This window comes from Drosophila suzukii, chromosome 3 (assembly GCF_043229965.1).
Source record: "Drosophila suzukii chromosome 3, CBGP_Dsuzu_IsoJpt1.0, whole genome shotgun sequence".
Taxonomy (NCBI): Eukaryota; Metazoa; Arthropoda; class Insecta; order Diptera; family Drosophilidae; genus Drosophila; species Drosophila suzukii.
In genome coordinates this window covers 9170715-9193477 of record NC_092082.1, presented here as the reverse complement: position 1 = coordinate 9193477, position 22763 = coordinate 9170715, and the positions used below count along the sequence as shown (strand labels likewise).

Below are 22763 nucleotides of genomic sequence, written 5' to 3'. Positions count from 1 at the left end.
TTGTCAAGACCCCGGACTAGTGGCCACTCGGAGCTACAAATCCGGATGACTCTCGGTGGCTCAAGGTCAAGCTGTGAGCGACATTTATGTGACTCGCGGCCCCATTGCCACCCCTTGGTAAAACCCACTTCCCCCACCCATCCACCATCTGGCGGATATTCATCTCGCATTCCACTTGGCCCACATGCTTAACTATTCAGCACATGATCTCTGGGTTTCTTGTGTTTTGGTTTTTGCCCATTTTGGTTATACGCAAAACGACTGGCCTCTGGGTCCCCTCAGCACCCCCATTCCTCCGGTCCATAAAAGTGTCTCCATTTCCATGGCACAGCCATATCCTTTTCGGCACCACTCGGCCACCAAATCCACCGCAAACTATCTTCTGGTCGCATGCTGGGCAATAAAAGTGTCCCAACTGGCCGCAGACACTTGTACGGCAGTTCATGTCCTAATGCTATAAAAAAGGGGCCAGCCAGATGCGCTAAAATCTATGAGAATGAATGCGAAAGAGTTGTTACACTGGCCAAAAAAATGGGAAGGTATAAGAAATTTTAACCATATTAAAACTGAGAACAGATGAGATTTTAATGCAGTTTGCAAGGTCGTCAGAAACGTGAATTGATACCAGAGTCTAGATTTGAAACCTACCCTTAAAAACCACCAAATCAACATATATGAAAGTCCATAATTATATTTGAACGTTTATAAGAAGTATTTATAAAAAGAACCAACTAACAAAATTATTGTTTTTGTATAGGTTGAGGTGTATTATATGAGAAATATTGACCCAAAAATTATGCTAGTAATAAAAAGCACTGAAACACTTTTATTTCTGATTTGTCAGAATGTAAATCATAGAAATATTAAATATTAAGTAAAAACACAGTAAAACTCTTAAATTTTAATTTTTATTTTATTACCTTCTTAATACTTTAAATCTTTTCCCTCAGTGCACAAGCACCCTACACACATGTAGGTACAGGCTTACAGGACACAGATGCTCCTGGCCAGGCTTATGTACTTATAAGAGCAAGACTGACAATTTCGGTTGGAAGAAATGTGGCCCGTCGTCCTGGTTGCAACAAAACATTCGAGGGGAAAACGAAAGGCAGGAAAAGCGGGGGAAAGACATTTTCAAGTCCTTTTCCCTGCTTAGCAGTTGCTGCTGAGGTTTTTGCGGATGCAACTCTAATATGTCAGCCAAAAAGTTTTCGCCCCACTTTAGGGCAAGTAATAAAATTGCTGTGAGCACTTTTCCTGGCCAAAGATTAAAAGAGCAGAATGCAGAGGACGGGAAATTACTTGGAGTGGATTTGAAATAAATCCCATTGGCGGTGTGAATCAATCCAGAGCGCTACAAATTTACATTTTGCGAGCGAGGCAAAGGAATAAAGCGTTTTGCAGTCATTTTCCTTGTGGCAAATAACCGTTTTATGGCACAATAATTATGCTAATTCCGCACAAAGTTGTGTCCGTTATGAGCACGAAATCGAAAAAGTTTCAATCCACCGCGCGAAAAGTTGCTTTGGAGTTGCAACTTCGATGCAACATCATCATCATCGCGATTATTTTCTGCAGGGTGGCAATAAAGTGCTGGGAATGTTTTTTAATATGCCCCAGCTTAACCCAAATTCGGGGCGAGTCTAGCAGACACATACTTGACCCACTCGACGGGGTGGTACTCTGTATTCTAAAGCCGAGCTGCAGTCATCTTCAGATTGATCTAATGATTGCACGTAATTAATGATAATTTCTCCCATGACAAACTCTTCTCCGGCATCTTGGCCCCTCCAGCCGTCAAAGTTACGGATCGAGCACTTCATTACCCAACCCAATTCGAAGGACCCCTCCCCCATTATAATTGAGTGCAAAATTATGCATTGAAGCCGCTGCCGGGGCAGCACCGATATCATCGAGGGGCCATAAAATAACTAATAGCCTGCCCGCAGGCCGTAAGCAGTTGGTAAGCCTTTCTGGCCCATACTGGCTGGCTCCTTGCCGGTCCTTTCTGGCCACATTATAAACAACACGGCCAGCCGGCGATAACATGGCCGCAACAACGGCGACAACGTTGGCCATAACAATGCTGGCTAATAACCGACGGCGGCAATGTGCACGGTGCTGCATATGGCGAGTGGTTCCAGAAACCGATTCCCCAACAGTTTCACCCACTTTAAGGTGACCCACTCTTGGTTAAAGCCCTTATCCATATTTTTTGGGAGTTCTTACCCTGAGTTTTTCCCTCATAACATTTTATATGCCTTAAGAGGCTTAGTGCCGAACAAGTATAGTATTATAAAACAAAGTATATGTATTTTAATTGCAATAAGTAACCCTTCCTCCTCTAGTATACTTAAGTTTCATAAGTCTACGGTGGAATAATAAAAATAACAACGAAATAATACCATTTTAAGTTAAGCTTATAAACTGTTAAAAAAAACTATTATATCTTAACTTCAAGTTTAATAAATTGGCCTAATAATAATAATTCTTATTATTACAAATTATAGTCAGTGAATGAATACCTTTTTTAAAGCTAAAAGTGTTTTCGAATAAATCGATCTAAAAAGAAAATTATTGTTTAATATTATAAATAATTTTATAAATTACAAATTATATTATTTTATTTTAAGAAGGCAAACACAAAACAAACATTCTGAAAAATGCATAAAATATTCATCTATTTTTACAAGTGTCCAAAATCAATTGCCAGAACGCAGTGAAAGTTTTTGCCAGCTCCCAACTGAACAAACTTTCCATGGTTTGGCTTAAAGATGACAATATTTTCTTGGAATTTACGGTGCACTTCTGCCGGGGCACACCTAACTAAGAGTCCTGCTCCCCGTTCCTTTCATTTCCCCTCCCAAAAACCCCATTCCCCATCCCAGATCCTTTGTGGTCTGGCAATCATAATGCAATTCATTTGCCTAGCGCTCCTCGGGGCACCGTTTTTGGTAAACGGCAAAGATTAGGCGGCATTAAAGTCGCAGGCAAAACAAACAAAGCAGATGAAGAGGCAATAAAAATGTAGCCGCACACAAAAGCCACAAAGGAAGTTGAGGGAAAATAAAGACCATGGCTTCTCGGACGTTGTAAAAGCCGAGGAATCAGTGGTGCGGACTGCAATAAATTTACAATTACAGCGGTCACTTGAAAAATATAAGCTTCTGATTTTCGGCTGCGTAGATGGCAAATTAAAATTGTTGGGCATTTTCTTCTTGGCTTATGTAAACATACTTATTATCGAAAGTGTTTTTTCCAGGCAAACAAAATGAAGTCATTGAAAATTTTCATAGAGGAAATAAAAGCCATTTTAAGAGGTACTTACGTTCTGTAAAAATAAACACTTTGTTAGGCAATTTTAAGAGGTTGTAAAAATGGAATGTTAAGTTTTCCTAGGGAAAAAACAAAGAGCTCCTTAAAGTAAATTTGAGTTGTAATTCAGTAACTAAATCAAGCAAGGAAACTGCAAAATAAAACACGAAATATCCTTAAAATAAATTTAACCAGATAAAGTGTCTGCAATATATGTATTAAATAAAAAGTCTCGGATAATCTGTCTTACACAAGAACTAATTAAAATAACAGAAATGTGCTATAAACAATTTTCCTAATCTTTAGAGACTGCTGACCAGTCACTTCTCCCCCACTTGGCGTATACGCAATATTCTTTGCCCCTAAGCGGACGATGTTAAGACATCTTATTTAGCCAATTAGCGCCCAAGCTGGTCCAACAAATTTGCACAGCTCATCAGCGAGGGCGAAAACTCTTGCCAAGAAGTTTTAGCCAGGTGCTTACAAGCGCTTTGCAATTATTACGGCGCTGCAAAGTACGCAACAATTTATGCACTTTCAGCTCGACTTCAAATCTCCTTCTCGTCCTTGTATCTTTAGTTGTATTTGTTGCCCGACCAGTTGGCTGTTTGTTTTGCACTTTTGAGCTGTGCCAAAGATTTGCATTTTCAATTTGTACTTCTTGCCCCCGATTTCCCCGTCTATCACCCCATTTGATTGCGAGTGAAAGATAGAGATGAAGACGGATGATGGAGAAAGATTACCGAGGGCAGGAAGGGTTCGCAAAATCCCCGGGTCTGAGCCTTGACAAAGCGGCCACTTAACATTCAAATGTGAAAACAACATCAAATGCCGTGTTCTGAAATTCAACATTGTTATAGAAATCCGCAGGCTTACAGCACTTTTTCCTTGGCATTGGATTCGATATATGGGTCCTTATTTTTTGCCCATGTTTCTCCTTGGTTTTGCATTTGAACCAGGCCTAATGGCATTCGTAAGTGGCGTCTAAGCTGGGGCATTTTGTTTGCTTGTCGCTCCGAGTTGGCCAAAACTCTCAAGCCTTTTCCACATTTTTCAGCAATCCCCAGCATTTTTCCAGCATTTTCTACCTTTTCACCCCCAAGAACCTTTGGCAAATACAGATTGACATGTTATGCCAGAAATGAATTGGGTAATTTTGAATGCGTATTTCGGCCATGATTCGAATGCCTGGGAAAGTGGAAAAGTTCTTCGCATTTTTCAACATTTCAGCCAGGCCAACCAAATGTGATTGTGTCAGTTTGTTTTGTGTTGTTGCGGGTTGCCACTTTGCTGCACTAAATTGCATTTAATTCTGAGATTTGCCCGTTGTGGTGGCTGCCTTTGGGTTTCCCCCTAGTTTTTCCTCCTTTTTTTGCTGATGGCCTTAACCCAAATAAACCAGCGAATGTGCACATGTGTGTGTTGCCAGTGTTTGCCTAAAATTTATGTGTGAACACAATGCTCACCAACACCATCACAGCCCCACTCTGGGCAAAAAGAAAGCAGAAACACACACACACGAATTTTTGCATATTTTTGCGGGGCTTTAAAAAATGCGCGGACTCGAAAGAATTAAAAAACTTGTATGGACACACAGTCACACGTATCTACATAATAAAACGTTGGCATAATTATACCCTAGGGGAAGATGGGCTGCGGTGATCCTGAGATACTTTTTATGCCACAGTTTGTTTTACATTTTAAGCAGCCTCACATTTTTTTGGGGGTCCTAGGTGTACATAGTTTTTATTAGTCATCTATGATAATTCAGTTATTTTCTTCAAACACAATAGAAATTTAATTATTAAAATATTTGTTTTTAATTTATTCAGCTTATAGAAATTTCTTATAAATCGTTTTTGCATGTGAAATATTTTTTAGTAAATTTTGTATTTTGTTTTGTTAGCCACAAATGCATTTAATTCAAAAAAATGTGTTTAATATTTTTATATGTTCAATTTTTTACAATATAAAAACAGTGGTTGTGTATAAAAACTTAAATCAACTTTTCCGCCATCATGCAAATAATTGAAATCCATAACAAATGATATTGTGAATCAATTATTTGCCACTTTGCACATTGTTTTACATTAGTTCAGCGGTGGTCCAAACTAAAAGAAGCACTTACTGTGTAAACACCTCATGAATTATTTAGGGAACTTTGCACTTTCAATAAAGGTCATTCGCAGTTCGTGTTTTTAAGCAGGACCTTTAATTTTTTATGAGTTGACGCAATGCAAATGAATAAGTTCTAGTTTTTCGCCACTGCCCTTCTGCGTTGGCCTCGGAAAATGGTTTACGGCCTTCGATGGCCCAAGTAAAGTGAAATTCCCCAGACAGACTTGGGTTTTGTTTCGCGATTTGTGCGCTAGATCAGAAGTGTAGCAGCTTAATTAACTTAAATTCGGTTGATAAGAAGGGTGGATTCCCTTTTATGTTTACGATTGCCAACCCAAATGCGGGGACTTTGAGTTCGACACATTTTCCTTGGCATGCAAGACACGGACAAGTTTTCCACGCTGGCGCTTAAAAAGTTTTCACCCCCAACCCGGCTGGAAAAGTCTTGGGCAGAGGATTTTCCCAGCTAAGCTGTTGAGTTGTGGGAAGCGCGGGGGATTGAAAAACGAGAGAGAGCCGAGTACTTTGACGAGATTTGCATAAAATTAGGGATTATTGTTAGCAGGATTCGGGGCATTGGGCGAGGAAATATTGAACTTTATGCGCATATTGATGGCTGGCAATCCTTTGACACGGTTCTGGATCTCGAGATTCACCCCCCCACACCCCCAAAAAACCTCAAACATCCTTAACGCCCCCTGCTGGCCACTCCCCCAATTTTCATTAGCAAATATTTGTGGTCCAAGTAGCTCGCTTTGAGTTATGGCCAAAACCCGACTGCGGCTTTGGCCTGGCCAATAAATCAACTCGGATACCCACACACACGGACAATTGTGGCCATTCAATTTGATTATTCAATTGCACAATTCTGACAGCAGAGCCGGATGTATTGTCCAGATACCAGCTATACAGTACGTGTGTATACATACCGGGGGATATAGCCATATATAGATAGCAGAAACACAAAGGCTTTAGTCGTCTACCCACCGATAATGACATTTTAAATGCAAAACGCTTGCATATTAATTCCACCGCCGATCCCCAACTTCTGCTTTCTTTGATACCGCACAAATTTATGGGGCAGCCCGCAAAAGAAAGTTGTCTCTCTATTAAAAATAAATTATAGACACGGGGCCCGGGGCACAAAAATTGTATTTGCCTTGGCCACCGCCGTTCGAGGCCATAAATTTCCGCAAAACAAACTGACTTTGTGGCCAAAAGAAGGAGGAGGATGGGCGGCAGGATGGGGCAACAGGTGCACGCGTGCTGGCCACATCTAGGAGTCCTTGCTGAAGGACTTCCGGCCAGAGGCTGGCCCCCTGTCTGCTGTTTAATGCATGCCCTTTTCACATGGATTTGGCCCGGCGGTTTGGGGCTCCTCAAGCTGCTTTGGCCCAAAGCGATAAATCACAAAAAATGTGGCTCTTTTGCATTAAAATTTACAACCTACTAAACAAGACAGACGTCCAGAGTTGCCCACTTGACATGTGCACGCGCGCCTTATATAATTTTTTTTTGGGTGAAATGGAAATGGTATGAGTCATTGCGCATAATTCCGGCCTTCATCTTGAAGGCCAGAAAGCGGTGGCTTTAAGTCCACGCCTCGGTGGGCTAATTAAGTCCCTTGTAAGTTGCCGGGAACTTCAATGTCGAGCCAATTACACGCAAATCAACTGGGGCCCCAGTTGTCAGACAATTAGCGACTAAGGCGACTCAGCTGGCAAGCCGGCAAAAGCGTCTTTGGCCTTAATCAATTGAGCGATATTGAGTTATTAGGCTTTTACGGTGGAAAGGAGAAAAGGCGGCGGGGGTGTGTGTTTTTGGTAAAGTCTCTACGAGTGTGGTTACCCCCAAATAGCATTTAATGTTCTCTAATGCGATTGGCATTGACATCCGGTTCACTGGGAAAAAATGTGGGTTATAGACACAGGAGATATTGATTTAAAAAACATGTACTTTAAAAAAACATGTTAATGTTTCAAGACGATCAATGTTGAATTATTAATAATTTAGTGGTTGCTATTTGCAAAGAAATTAGGATCGTACTTTAATATATTGTGACCCTTATTAGTAACGTATCTAAGTTCTTCAAATGTATTTAGCTAGGCGGGTGCTAAAAATATTGTTAAAAATCATTTTAAAAATCTGTCCCGTACAAAAACCCTTAAATATTCCCTCCTTTCTTAAAACATGATTTATAGATCCCTTTTTTCCCAGTGTTAAAGCCAACGAAAGTGAGTCTCAGTCTGAAGGCACTCAGCTGTTAAACGCGACAACGATGATGACAGCCATTTTTGGTAACAGAATGTTTGCTACAACTTTTCGCGGCCAATTTTGTGGCCCACTGACTGACAATGGGAAGTGGCAAGGCCTGTCGCTGTCTCTTTCTTTGACGCTATCGCCGTCTCTTTCGTCGGCTCTATCGCTGTCCTTTTTCCCATGTCAGTAACAATTAGATTTTGGTGACAGTGCTGCCAGCAGCCATTAAAAAAATGGATAAACCAAAAAAAAAAAACGAAAAGGGCTACAAGTGGTTCCACATCACTATTAAACTGATTGTAAAAGGAATTACTATTTTTTTAAATCTCCATTTTAGCCTAGTAGATGGCGAACCCATGACATATTTTTGCACTTACCACTTCAGCTTCAAAAAAATTGCAGCACTGTTTTTCACTGCATAAATTTGTGTTTATAAAATATCTGTGTCAATTAAATGGCGACTCGCGAACAGATATCGATAAGGCTAATGGAAAAAACAACTTTCAGCTGTTTTTTGTACCTGATTGGGCTTTATAAGCCAGAATTGCCGATGGCTTGCAATACAGTCCGCTTTTGCCAAGCCATCCACCATGAAGATTTCTATAGTGCTGATCTGTTTGGTCGCCAGATTGTGGGGGGCCACAAGTCAGATATCGGTAAATCCGGAAGATGTGATCACCGAGGGAACCAGAACAATATTGAAAACGACTCCTAAGCCGCCGAGTCCTTATTGCCAGCCCAAGTTGTGCCTCAAAGGACAGCACCATGTGGCCTGCGAAAACTATTATAAGGTAAGGTTTAGTGTAAGTCCTATACCATGACTATCATTATTATTTTGTAAGGCTGTGTTAAAGTTTAGATTACAAGCTAACAGAGGACTTACCTATATAATAGAGGCGTTATTTCTTATATCTCTTTAAGACGAGTTATACATTTTTTAATTTTTTAGAGCTTTGTTGGATTGAGATTAAAATTTCTATGCTCTTTTCTGAAGGTTCTGATATCTAGAAGATTGGGTTGTGGAAAAACCATAATTATACCTTATAGGAGCCTTGTTTAGATTTCCTATATTAATTCCCATATATCCTTCACAGAGCCTTCACCGCACCTGTGCCGCCAAGGAGATTACCTTTGTGAACTTGACCATCCTTGCGGATAATATCCTTAAACACCACAATGAGCGGAGGTATCTATTAGCCAGTGGAAAGGACTCAACCCTGCCACATGCCGCTCGAATGGTGGCCATGCAATGGGACGAGGACCTGGCTGCCGTGGCAGGATTCAATGTGAGAATGTGTCAGGCCAAACATGACGAGTGTCGAAATACGGATAGGTTTCAACGATCTGGCCAAAATATCATAGTGTTCAACATGACACGCCGCGTGGAGAAGCCAGTGATGGAGATGCTCTACCCCGAACTCGTGTCCATTGCCATGAACACCTGGTGGTCAGAGTCCGAGAGGATGACCGCCGCGAACATGGAGCTGTATCCATGCGATGAGAAACTGCAAAAGTAAGTTAACTGCATTACAAGGCCTCCTTTAGGGATCCGTAAGCCGAGACCACTTCATTCTCCATTCCATAGAGCGTACCGCCACTTTGCGGTCATGGCCATCGAGGGCAACTCGCACGTGGGCTGCGCCGGACTGCGCTACGTGGTCAAGAACCTGACCCAGTTCAAGCTGACCTGCAACTACGCCCGGAGTCCGGTTTGCGGACAGCCGATCTACCGCTTCCGGCCCGTAGGATGTCAGACGGGTCGCAACAAGAAGCACTCGTCCTTGTGCTCGCCCACGGAGCTCTTCCGCTGAATTTTTGCTCCACCGAAAGCCACATTAACGCATCTTGTTTATCCATGTTTCGTCCGAAAACCTGGCCATAAATACCATCCATCCACCGGGCCATGCAAAATTCAAACAACTCCATCGGAATGGAATTTCTGCCAATTTCCTGTGACGAACCAGGCCCGAGGTCCTTGGCGGGCTTGGCAGGAAGTATCGATGGCGGTGCAATTACCTGCATAGCAACCGGGCAAAAATAGCAACACTGCGAAAATGTTTCTTAAAATCTCGAAAAATAACGATGCTTTGAAAGATGCTTACTAGGATTATACAAAAGGATTTTGTATAGATTTTTAGTTATTCATAAAAATGAAATACCATATTTCAATTTGTTTAAAACATTTCAAAACAATATGAAGTGATTAATTGCGGTATCAAATTTTGATAAGTTCCTATAATAAAAGATAACTATCTAATTAATTTCTTTTAAAAACTAAATATAGTTTTTATCAATGGACACACTGAAACATATTATAATTTTTATATTATAGGTATTACGAAACATTTGGATATAATTTAAAAACCTTTGTTTATTTTTTTTCCAGAATTTATTTAATATTTATTTGTAGTTAAAATGCTAAATAAAAAGTAAAGGCAGCACTGGATTCAATCTCTTTACCCTTTAAAATGTATTTACTATTTTCCTGAGTACACTTATCTGCAGCGAATGGGAAAATGATAGTAAAAATGTCAGCAGCAGTTATTCCTATATCCGGTATAGGTAAAAGCCCTTTAAGTGGATAAAATCGAAGCGAAATGATGCAATGCTCTTCATTATCGCAATCCCCACTTCCGTCGCCCCCGATGGGCGTAAACAACTTGATTAGGACAACTTGATAGGGCTGAGCTCGTTTAATTTAATTTTATTTCTGCATAAACTTTATGGCTTGTTTAGGATTGCTATTTAATGGCCAATCGAGTGGCGTTCGGGTCATTAACCGACCCGCTGCAATGGGTGCTGTAGGGACCCCCGTTTTCTAAGTGGATGCTGTTGCTGAACATAGTATCATAAAAGCGAACTGCCACTCAGTGCCAACCGGGGTGTTAAACACGTGTTTTCTTTGCAGGGGCAAAGAGCTTCAGCGAACTGATACCAGATAGTTAATTAAAAGTGCCACACCGATTGAATGGCTGAATGATATTCATTAGCCGCGGGACAGAGCCCCTCTGTTTTGCAATCCGATTAGCACTCTCCACTGCACCGCCATTCCATTATTTTATGCGACTTCATTTGATTGAAATGCATGAGAGTTGGCGGGATGGCAGAAGCGGGAAATCGACTTTTCTTCCATCTGGCAGCTGGTGGATCTGGCATTTAACTGGTTGGTCACCACCCCCGCATTTATACCCATTTCGACCGCTTTCCATTCGCATGTCTGACACCTGGCGAGGGAAAAACTAAAAGTCACCACTTCCGCAGCACATAAATTTGAAGCTCTGCTCGCTTTTTAAGGCTTCCTGAACCTTGGGCGAAAAAAATGCAACAAGCTGGGCTGAATAAAAAAATACTAGACGATGTCCCTCGCCTTCCATTTTTCCCTTTTATTACTTTTTTTTGGACGCTTTCCTCTCGCATTGCATGCCAAATTGTTCATGTAGTTTGCAGTTTTTGTTTCGCCACAATTTGTTTTGCCTTGGCTCACCGTTCAACGTTCAACGTTCACTGTTCGCTTTTCACTTTTCCGTTTCCGTTTAAGCACTTGAACTTAAAGCTTTGGCGCTTTTCCGGCCAGGCGTTGGCTGCAATTTATCAAAGTTATGGCCGAGGATCTGGAAGTGGAGCAAATGTTTGGACCCGTCATGAACCCCTCGAATAAATATCTATTAAAGCCCTTGAAGTCCCCAGATGCAAGTGAAGATTTACGGGTCCTGGGACTCCTGATAATGGTGCATTAGCGTGTAAAGCGTTTTCGATGCACTTCCCACGGAGACAGTTCCATTTCAGTACCACTACCAGTCCAAGTCCCCCTTTTTTTCGCCTCGGTCCAAGGACCAAAGTCATTATCATTGTCAGCACGTAAAGCTTGCTCGCATGTTCAATATGTGTTTTCACTGGCTGAGTGTGAGTCGGGTTTTCGCGGTTTTCCTTTTGCATTATGCCTTTGACCGCACTTTTCTTTTGTCTCTCTTTTCCACTTTGGGCTTCACAAGAACACACACACTGAATGAAAACCCCGGTGGAAAAGGTGTCCCGCCCCAAGAGGCAAATGCCACTTGAAAGTCTTTGCTTTTAATGCCCCTGAGGTAAGGTCTAAAAGGTGGGATAGAGTTTATTGGGCCGAAGTGCTAAAGCAACGAGGCTTTCAGCATTTTTGGCCTACATTTTTAACGAATCGGGTTCTCCTACGTGGCAGAGAAATGCTTACAAAATATAGGACAAGCCATTAGAAAATTAATGCTAGTAGCCAAGGCACTTCGAGTAAAAGAATGTTAAAAATGTAAACTCGAATGTTTGTATAAGGAAATAAATCTTTTTGAAAACGAAGAATTTTTGGCAAAGGGGTTTAGATATGAAGGCAAGACCATCGAATATTTATACTTTAAAAGTAAGTTGTTATGCTTATATTAGGAAAATAATGCTTCTTAAGTCAAAAGGACTTAGAGAGGAGTTTATATCCATAATATCAGTGTACCTCTGTGGTACATCTTTATAAAAGGCAATAACATTCACTGCTATTCTAACCTCCTGAGGCTCGCCATCAGCTTTATCTATATTTTCTTTAAAACCTGAACTTTTAGTTGGTCTGAAAAAGTTTAGTTGCCACTTCTGAGATTATCAGCTCATCGGGAATTGCCTCTGGCGGCTGAGAAGCTGCTGCAAATCGCTCCCGGCACTCATCATTCGGTTCTCGGTTATTTTTATTTTTACGACTTCAACTTCCGTTGGTAATGGAGCTCGGTTTACGTTTATTAGCATACTTCGCAGCGGCTTTGGCCGCGGCTCAAGGTGCATTTAATGGCGGACATCTAGTTGCCTCCGCCGGGCACTTTATGACTTCATTAGGAAGCCATTTACGAGTGTGTGCTTCAGATGCCTTCCGCCCGCCCACTTGCCATATATATCTGAATACATATATATATTCCCTCGATTCTATACCCCCCTCTCTCTCTCACTATCCTTTATGGGTCTGGGGTGAAGGCCAATTGATTTGTTATAGAACAGAAGGGGGCTTCTCGACGGGAAATCGAGAGTGGGCACTGAGCTAAAATCTAATGAAATTTATGCAGGCGCTGCATTGCGGCTAAACATGAATGGGAAGCCCCAAACTCTCACTCTCACTCACCTGCCCATGTGGCGGCAACTTTTACCTGGCTTTTCCGCCAGTTTACAATGTGTGTGGCTACACTAAGAAAAATAAAATATAGAAAATTTACTGGAACTAAGGAAAATATAATTAGTGATATTATATCATTTTGTTATAAGAAAAACGTTGTTTAGAGCATATATAGTTGTTTAATATTTTTGTGGATTATAAGTAAGATGTAATATATTGCAGAGGCACAGATTGTATATAATTGCTTTTCCAATAATTTTTACTAGTAAGTTTACAATTGTTTTGATACTCACTATTAAACATAGATTTTTTAACGCCTTGTTAGGGGAATATTTCATTATTTGTCAGGAAAATTTAATTTAAGTTCGTTTACTTAACGTGATGCTTATTTTACTTAAAACATTGGTTCAAGTTAAGAGTGCCCCGATAGATAAAACCTATCAGGTTTTTGAGAAATAACATTTTTCTAAAACAGAAATTTAAATCAATGACGAATGATAGCCTGACATTGAGAAATCGGCATTTGTTTTCCCTGGCTAATTTTTCCTAGCTAACTAGAAGGCTGTCCCAATTTTGTCAAGTGCACGGCTGACCTAGTTAACTAGCCGGGGAATGAAGAGGCAGTCCGGGTTTTTATGAACACTTTGGGAATGCCTTTGTCTCGGCTGTTTGGCTTGGCTAAAGCCCGACATCGATGGCCAGCTGGAGCCAGATTGGCGACCTGTTTCCCCGTCAGGATCCCAGCTCAGATCCTGGTTCAGCATGTGGAAATAACAGTTTAGCGCTCGAACAGGTCCCAAGTTGCATGGCGTTGGCACTTTTCACTTTCGCCCCCAAAAACTAAAGTCGAGCATATTTCTCCGGCAAAGGGAAAGTTTTCCGTCCGGGCGGCAGCCAAATACAATTTGTGCTCGGTTTCGGGAAAACAAACAACTTAAAGTGCTTGGGAATGTAAAGGATGGGGATGAGGATGAGCATCCTGATACAAGGTGTCAGTCTCCTGCCGTCAGACCGCCTGAAAGGAAGGAAGCTTTTTCAAAACGCCAAATGATAAATGCATTTTTAATGGAGCACCCGAGACGGCAGAGGCGGAAAAGCGAGCATTTTCCGGCGGCAAGGCTTAGCGGTAAGCGTGAATGGAGGTCCTTTTCTGGTTGGGCGGATGATTAAGCTAATGTTTCGCTCCTTTAAACCCAACGAATTCTTGCTTCAATTAACCGAAGCCAGCAGACGAACAAATTGCTTTGCTCCCTTTCATCGCCAAACAAATGTTCCCCACGTGTGTGTTAATAAATTGCCGGAATTTAACCTTTTGCCAGGGCAATTGCCAAAGCTTTTATTTGTGCAATCAGGCCGTAATGCAATGAGCCCCTGTGCCCCTCTGCAATTGTTTTTACTCACATTCCATTTAATCAATATTCCAAACACACAAAGCAGCCAGAAATGAAAGTACAGATACAATACCCCCAAAAAAATAAAAGCAAAACTCTCAATCCAAAATTGTGGCTAAACAAAAACTAAATGGTAAGCAGAAAAAAAAGGGAAGAGGGTGCCAGCGCCTAAAAGCATGCCGCACAAATTGAAAATAAATGCCAGCGAAACAAAAAACGCCTCGCTGACCATTTTAATTTAGTAAGTTTTGATGATGCACAAAAAGAGAGAAAATTGGTTAAAAAAAAAATATAACCTAACCAGCCAGCACATAAAGTGTGTATGTAGCTATTTGATGTATAAAATGTACACACCCAAAGGGGAAAGAGTTGGGCGGTGAAAATGAAAAATAGCTTACCGTGTGTGTGTGGGCGAATGGGAATGGAGGGGATTTGCCTTAGATAGTTATTGATATTTGTACGGTCGGTGTGGTCGGGCCAGCACCTGCAAGCAATCAATTCATAATGCCGGGGAGAACTGGAGAACGGCTCCAGAAATGGCTATCCAATGACCAAAGCAGGGTGAATTTATGGCCACTGGAGGAGATAGAACCGCAGAGCAATGTCATTAACTGGCAGGCGAAAATGAACCGAAGAACTAGTGGATCTGCTGGGGGATGGGGCTGGATAAATGAGCTGTTGATGGCCAGCCATAAGGATGCTGCCCGGATAAGCTGGTGAAATTGCTATAAAATTACTAACGAGTTGATTAGGTCACTAAACAGAAAAAGCTTAGATGAAAATTGAAAAGGAGCTGGCAGGGTTTTTCGAACTCCCGATTAAATTTGGATTTTATTCAAGGTTACTACTTAATGTGAAAAAAATAAACAGCAAGATTATTAAATCCACATAAATAATGATTGACTTTATTGACCTTTATGTGTATAAGAAACAGGAATACATAAAATAAACTTTACCATAAAACACTATTTCCATTTGGTAATTCAAAATACATCCCTAAATATCTTAATTTATGTAGGTTCCAACGGAAAAAAGAAGGAAATTTTCCAACGCCTTGGGCTCGGAAAACTTTAACAGAGAACAGGTGGAAAAGCATCGCTCAGCTTAACTTTTAATCAGTAGTCAGGTATAGATAAGGGTGAAATGGAACACTTTTAAAGTTTAATTGAAAGAGCACGAAGAAGTTTAATATATTTTTTGCAACTCTGTTCTGCAAATGATAAAATCGCTCCTTTCTGCCTTTTACTTATTGCCACCACTCATTTTTCACTCCTTGGGGACTTTTCCCTTTGTTCGCTTTCCACTTTTAGACTGGCAATTATGAATTTTTTACTCTGCCTTCTGTTTGATTATTGCTCATTTTGCCTGGCCAAAGAACAATTTATTAATATTACTCAGCTATTGAGTACGACTTTTTCTGTTCAATAAAAAAGCCAATAAAATGTAGTTTTAATTGCATTCAAAGCAAATAGACCCCAGGGAAGGAAGTGCATTTTTAATGGCAATATTCGCGATGATGACAGCTCTGCATAGTGGGGAAACAAAAACTCAAAAATATAGGGGAATATCTGTAGTGTGGTGGGGTACTCACACGTTTTGCAGTCACAGCAACCTTAATAGGTGAAACAAAGGGTTGCGAACAAAGGGCTATGCGGCAGGCCCAATTGGATAAGGACCAACCCACTTTTGGCCCACTCCCCCTTTCAGATTTTATACCATTCGCTCCATTGTTGCACTTGTCTGGCAAAGACAAAGGCCCCACAGAACCGGCTAATGTGTTGCACTTTCTTTAACGTCCTGCGGTCCTTTCCCCGCGGCAACTCCTGTTTCGTGTTCCGATTCGGGATTTAGACAATGCTCGCTCTATCTGCAATAAGGAAATGGTTGTGTTCTATATTTAGGCGCTGCCACGCCCTATTATCCCTGCCCGTGCTGCAGCTGCCCATTGTTTATGCCACGCGCGTTGATTCAATAAATTCCAGGGCACGTGGATGTCGGTCTGCGTGTTTTCTGGGGTGAACATTTTATGCCACTGCACTAGCTCAACGGAATGGGGGTGGTAGGACTCCATAGTAAAAAGGGATATTTTAAATCGTGCTTCCTACATACTTAATATTTCGATGTTCGTTGTGATTTGTATTCATTTGGAATATTTTTTTGGTATAACTCAGATTATATACATTTAATATTTCTGGAACCAAATGGAACTACTAGTATCTAATGCTAAAAAGGGTTAATTTAATAAACAATGCTTTTTTTCCTAATCCAAAGTAAATATTTTCTGATAAAAAAACGATTTTCAGAGGCGCTACACCTTAGTTACCCCTTAAAATGGAAGTACAAACTTGCTTATTGGCATTTATCGCACGCTTGATTAGCAAACCATTCGCATATTAAGCTCACACCATTATTTCCAGCGATTATCCACCTCGCAGCAAATTGCAACTGCTGCTGCAGGATCCACTTCTTCGTCCTGGAAAACTAGAAAAAGAAAAAAGTAGCAAGCAAAAGACACAAAACGGGGTTAACTCGTGCACTTAACGGCAACTCGAGCGCCTCGAGGACGAGGACAACATTATAAATCCTTGGCAGGCATTTTGCAAGTGGCAGTCGCAACTTGTAACCAGTGGATAAACCCATTTCCTCCGCCCCCCTCACCCCTTTCGCCAGCCAACCTAAGAGCATTACCAAGAAATGTAAACGGTAGGGTTCTCTTTTTTCGGCGATGTTGTAAGACAGTTCACACACAACTCAATTTAGTCAGTTTTTAATGAGGAAACTCAGTATGCACTATCCTTCTATCGCTGCCACCCATTTGCTTTACTCTGGTAATCACCCTCCTCATTATACACTCTTACACCAGAAGAAGAGTTTACAATACAAGATCTATTGCAACTTGATATACTAATATGAAAATTAATCAAAACGAATATTTCTAATTTTATAAAATAACATGGAGCTTGGGTTTGAAATACTTTTGTACTTTAAAAATAATTTTTGTTAAAAGAAATATTATTAAAATTATTATCCTCTACCACAAGGTTACTAAAAAATCCCAAATAAATATTTTTAATTTCATAAAAAGCCAAAAAAAAATCTTTTATATGTAAAAATTAATTTTTGTTGAAAAGAACATGTCTTATATATAATATTTTGTTGTTATAAAATGGATTATATGACTTTTACTTTTGAATAAAATTCCCAAAATATCTCAAAGGTCTTAATCTTTATTGTATTGCTTATATAACCCTAATTTTTGGTATAATTACATATTGTTAGTCCTTAATATGATTTAAATTTCTGAAATCCTGTTGCTAGTGCTGAATTCTTATGGCTTTTAGATATTTTTCCAAGTGTACCCACCAGCCCATTTGCATTGGGTAAGCGGTTATGACTCTGACAGGAGTCGAGCTCCGATGCAGGGCTGCCGGCTGCCTCAAAGGAATTCGCCTGGATGTCTGTCATGTCATTTATTACCGCTCACCCTTTCCCCCCACGACCATGCCCCACCCTCACCCTCTTAGCGACCCCCTTCCGGCCCGCCCCTTTGGCATCCGTTTTGTTCAATCGTTAGACATTTCCGTTGCGCCGTCCCTTTTTAGTGCGACGCTCGCCTCGTCCTTTGTGTGCGATATCCTGCGCCTGTCCAGCCCGTGTCCTGTTTTCCGCCGCTCTGCCTTCCGTGCTTCACTGTACCGTACAGTACAGTGGAACACTGCGCTCCCACGGCGCCCTGCGTTGTGCGTTGTTGCTGTAATCGCATAAAGATGGCTCAATAACAACACAACATGAGGGGGAGAGAGAGTCCTTTGGGCTGCGCCAGCAATTTGTGGGTCAAATTGAATTTGTATTGTGCCCGGGCAGCGCAAAATTGATTGAAACATTTGCGTGAATTTATGTCCTTGAAATGATTGGCCAGCCGCATCTTTGAGAGTCCCCAACGCCGGCAAGTCCCCCAATTCCCCGATTTCCCGACTTCCCGCGTCCTTGCCAATCTGCCGGACTTGTTTGGCCTGTGCATTATTTATGGGATTAGTGGCCTCAGACCATTCGACCAATGGCCACGTGCCAGGACCCAAACTTGCTCTGGCCTCAAAACTGATTAGGTTCAATGAAGCCCTGTCCACTGCTTGGTGTCTCTGCTGGGCCGTTTTCTTGCTGCCTTCTTTTCTTATGGGTTTTTTTTAGCCTCATCTATTTTTCATGCACCTCGACCGGGAAAATAAAACAAATTTTCACTTTAATATGAGACCAAGTTGACCTTGGCTTGAGTTGAAAACTTGCGCACACTCATGCCAACTGCTGCTGTCTGTCGGCCTGTCGGGCAACAAGTTGTCTCGTGTATGTGGCTGGAAATCTGGCTAACAGACTGCAAAACAGCCAACAGCACGGGCGTGCAAGCTCCACACTGGCCAACAAAATAGGGAGTTAAAAAGTTGCAAGCTTAAAAAAGTTGTTTATATATGTTACCACTTTTTTGTAACATTTTTATAATCAAAAAATTTGAAACAATGGTGAGTCATATTAAGTAAGTAATATTTTTAAAACAAGAAAAAGAGCTAAACTTGGCAAGACGAAGCTTATAATTTAAATTATAACCTTGTCATAAATAAGTTAACTATTTTTTTTTAGAAAAAATACTCAATTTTAGGCATTTATAATTAAAGGTATACATTTCTTGCAGAAGTTATAGAACAAGTACTTTAAATATATAACAAAAATAGATTTTTAAATTTAATTTTACTCAAAAGATATATGTGGATTGTTTGGTTTTCTATTTTAATAACCATCTTTAAAGAACAAATATGGTATACATAAGTTAATGAAGTATTTGCTTTAAGAAAAAGCTAAGGTTCCCTTTACCACGATCTGTAAATATCACAATTTAGCTAAAACTGATATAATTTTCTGCCCAGTGTAACGAAGCCAATGTCATGCCTCAGCGTACACATATATTTTTTAATTTAAAAAATGACGTTTCGTATTTTTCCCCACCCCTGCTCGGCCAGACGGATTCGGCGAGGGCCTGGCGAATAGTTTAATTCCTTTAAGTGCCCAACGCGGCGTATGCGTAATGGGTACAGCGCTGAAAAGTAGGCTGCAGCTGAATTTCAATTACAAAATGTCAGACGAGCCGCAGATAGCTTATCAAGCTGATTGTGTGTGTGTGTATCTGTGTATCTGTATCCCTATCTGCAACTGTGTTGGGGGGCAGGGGTGTTGTGCATGTGTGTTATCATTGGCATTGTAAAACAAGTCACTTAACACACAAACAGAAAGGCACACACATGGCAAAGAAGTTAAATTTGCTGCTTTTGTTGGCAGTTGTGAAACAATGGCCTGGAATTGTGTCTTTTGTGTGTGTCTGCGCTGTATCTTGTATCTTTTTGTTGGCTCAAGTCAATTGTTCTGCATGTGTCGCACTTTCTCCGCAGCTCTGTAGCTGTTGTATCTGCGTGTGCGGCTTTATTTACGTGTTATCTGAGCCCATTTTGGCCCCAGGCACGCCCTCTACTCGTTGTGCTGCCACATTCCATCGGTTGTTGCTGCTTTTGGCACTTGTCTGCCTATTGCGCACTGATTGTTTGCATAAATTGGCATAATTAAACAACGCTGCAAATGGGTATTAACTCGAATGCCACCAGGTTTGGCCAAAGTTTATACTTATCGGAACGTTAAGCCCCCAAAACATTTAAGGGTTGTATCTGAAATTGCTTGAGATTTTGAGATTACTATGGTGAAGCAGTGTGAAATATTTGATACACCATCAAAGTGAGCAAATTAAATATTTAAACCGTAACTCAGTTTGTTGGGTTCGACAGTATTAAATTTCAACTGTATTATTGATTATTAAGCTGATATAATAATAAAGCATTTTGTCATTGTAATTTGACTACTTTTAAACATTTTTTTTTATCTTCTAACCACTCGGTGATTACTTTGCTGATATAATAAGATTATGATATAATAATTCTTTTACAATTTAAAGTAATTTCTCCTTGTTTCAGTTTGGGTTGATACAAATATTCTGTGGATTTTTTATTTTCTTATGAGCATTTGGTGATTTCTAGAGATATACAAATGTTTTCAGATTTTTTAAAATATATGATGTTTCATATTTTATGAAAGCCCCAAAAGAAGCTTAATTGCAGCAACAGCAATAAAATTATTTCGTTTTCAACTTCGATTTTCCCTTTTTGCCCTAGGCTCTTCTGCGAAAAATGGCGTGAATTTGTGTTTTCTTTTCGCCACGACCTTTACGCGTGTCCAGTCGTGCAAAAAGGGCAGAAAACAGGGCTCTGCAGTTGAGAGGGCAACGCCGAGTGGGGGTCAGGGACCAGGCGAAGAAAAGCGTTATGTAATGGGCCAACGCGGCGTATACGCAATGTCGGCTGCGTTGTCGCCTTGTTAGCTGCCCTCTTGCCATTCTCATTCATTTCCATTTTTTGTATGCACTGCTGGCTTCCATTATTCGGCTTTAATTGCTGCACTACGTGCTTTAATTAAAATACAATACAATGTGGAGCACAAGAGCAGCAATTCAGAGACAGAAACAGAAATGCTGATGTGATAAGTTGCCGGCTTAAAATTTCATAACTTGCATATGGTAAACATCAATGTCGGGCTTTGTTTCTGTCATTAATTAAGCAAATTAACTGTAAATAAAAATTCAGTAATTGCGTGCGCCAATCAAAAAGCAACTTGTTAAGTGCCACACCAGAACATCGGGCCATAATTCCCCCTGCCAATTTCCAACTGCGAACTGCCAAAAAGAGCTTATTTATGCGCACATGAATGGCTCGAAGGGAGTCCGACTTTCCCCAGCCCTCGTAATTGGCTCACCTTTAATTTGGTGAAAGCAGGTGGGTAGGTGGGGAAGGAAAGGCAGCCAAAGTGTAATAAATAAATTAACATAAAACAAACAGAAATTAATGAATGAATAAATGATTGGCAAGGAGGAGCACAGCTCGAGGCAAGGCCATTGGCAGAAACGTATAAATATTCTGCAGATTTCAATACAAATGGCAACTGTCGATCAACGTCAATTAGTTGCCAAATGGCTAAGGCAATTCCCAATAATTTTCTTTCTTATTTATTCTTTTTGTTTTGTTTTTTTTTTTTTTTTTGATAATATATCTGCCCATAATGAGGGCTGGAAAATCCTGCTCTGGCCAAATGTAAATTGTAAGCAAATCAATCAGCCAGCAGCAACAGCTGTTCATGATTTATTCAGCGGGCGGAGCAGTTGAAAATTTTAATAATATACAAAGACTGTTGTCAGTCCGTTAAATTGATTTTCCCTGAATCCTCATTTAATGTTCTTTCACTTCCTTTACTTATTTATACGATGCTTTCCCAGGACATCAGGACATTACGACACAGAATGACAAAGAACTGAAACAATTTTAGAGGGTAAAGGGGGAATATATCTCTTTGAAGGTAAGTACATGTGTGGCAGCTTATTCCATTTACTTGGAAAAATGTTTTAAAGGAGCTTCAACCTTTTCTATAATATCAGGAGAAATGTTTCGATTTTAAAGAGACTCTATTTGGTTTGACTGTCTCCCACACCAAATGATTTGTGCCATTGGGTTGTAAATTTTAATTAAACACAGTTTACGCCAAATTCGGACAGGAGTATCTGCATAATTTATGGCAGTTACCACTCCGAAAAGAAGAGTTTCCCGAGCAGAATACAATAAATAAAGGCCACGGCCCCAGCGGAAATAATTAACACGAAAGTCAAGGAAAATAACTTGGCTAGCAGTTTTGCTTCTCTTTCATTGATGTAGTTTCCTTTCCGATGATGATGATGGAGATCATGATGAGTGCGATAATCACGAGACCTTTGTCAGCAGTTTTTCTGGCAGTCGTAATGAATTAATTGATTTGCGGTTGACGTGGCAAAGGTGAATGAAATATTAAAGTCAACATCAGGTGGTTATAGTTGGAAAGAGGTCCTGGAAAAAGTGGAAAACAGGCAACTGTCATTGGCATCTGTCGCAGTTCGAGTTGCATTGGCATTGGCATTTGCATTTGCATTCATGCCCATTGTATATGCTGGCTCGTATATTTAATGGCCCATTCGGGGCCGCTCTTAAGGGCCCTCACACGCACACAAACTGCTATACCCGTAATGTGCAATTAAAGTAATTTAATTTATTATTTGCCATTGATCAGCAAACTTCAGCGGCATAAATCATTGAGCAATGGCCTCTTTTTCTGCAGTTATGTTGCATTTTATTTAAATGCTGACAGAACACATTAAGGCGGGGATAGTGTAGAGTCGGGGACCTTTGGTTATCGAAAGCGGATTAAACTTAAACCTTAAAAATTACTTGTTATTTTCTCCCCTTTTTCGGGAATTGGGTTAAGAGCAGCTACGTGGTAAATGCAATTAAACATGCTCTCAGATTTTGGCCAAAACCCTTTTGGCCCCTTCAGCGTATTCCCGCTTCGCATAATCATAGTCCCCTTCCACTCATTAATTCGCCTGTCGCTATATCCGATTAATTACACCCACCCCCCCACAACCCGAATGGCAGGTAAAATGAGTTATGCTG

At 40.6% G+C, this 22763-nt stretch overlaps 1 protein-coding gene across 1 annotated transcript; it reads left to right on the top strand.

The window, feature by feature from the left end:
- The first annotated feature begins 8251 nt into the window (after positions 1 to 8251).
- On the top strand, positions 8252 to 9800 carry LOC108012686 (venom allergen-1-like). Its single transcript, XM_017078113.4, has 3 exons — positions 8252 to 8483; positions 8787 to 9205; positions 9278 to 9800. The coding sequence occupies exons 1-3, from the start codon at positions 8283 to 8285 to the stop codon at positions 9501 to 9503; spliced, it is 846 nt and encodes a 281-aa protein (XP_016933602.3). The 5' UTR covers positions 8252 to 8282; the 3' UTR covers positions 9504 to 9800.
- The last annotated feature ends 12963 nt before the right edge of the window (positions 9801 to 22763 follow it).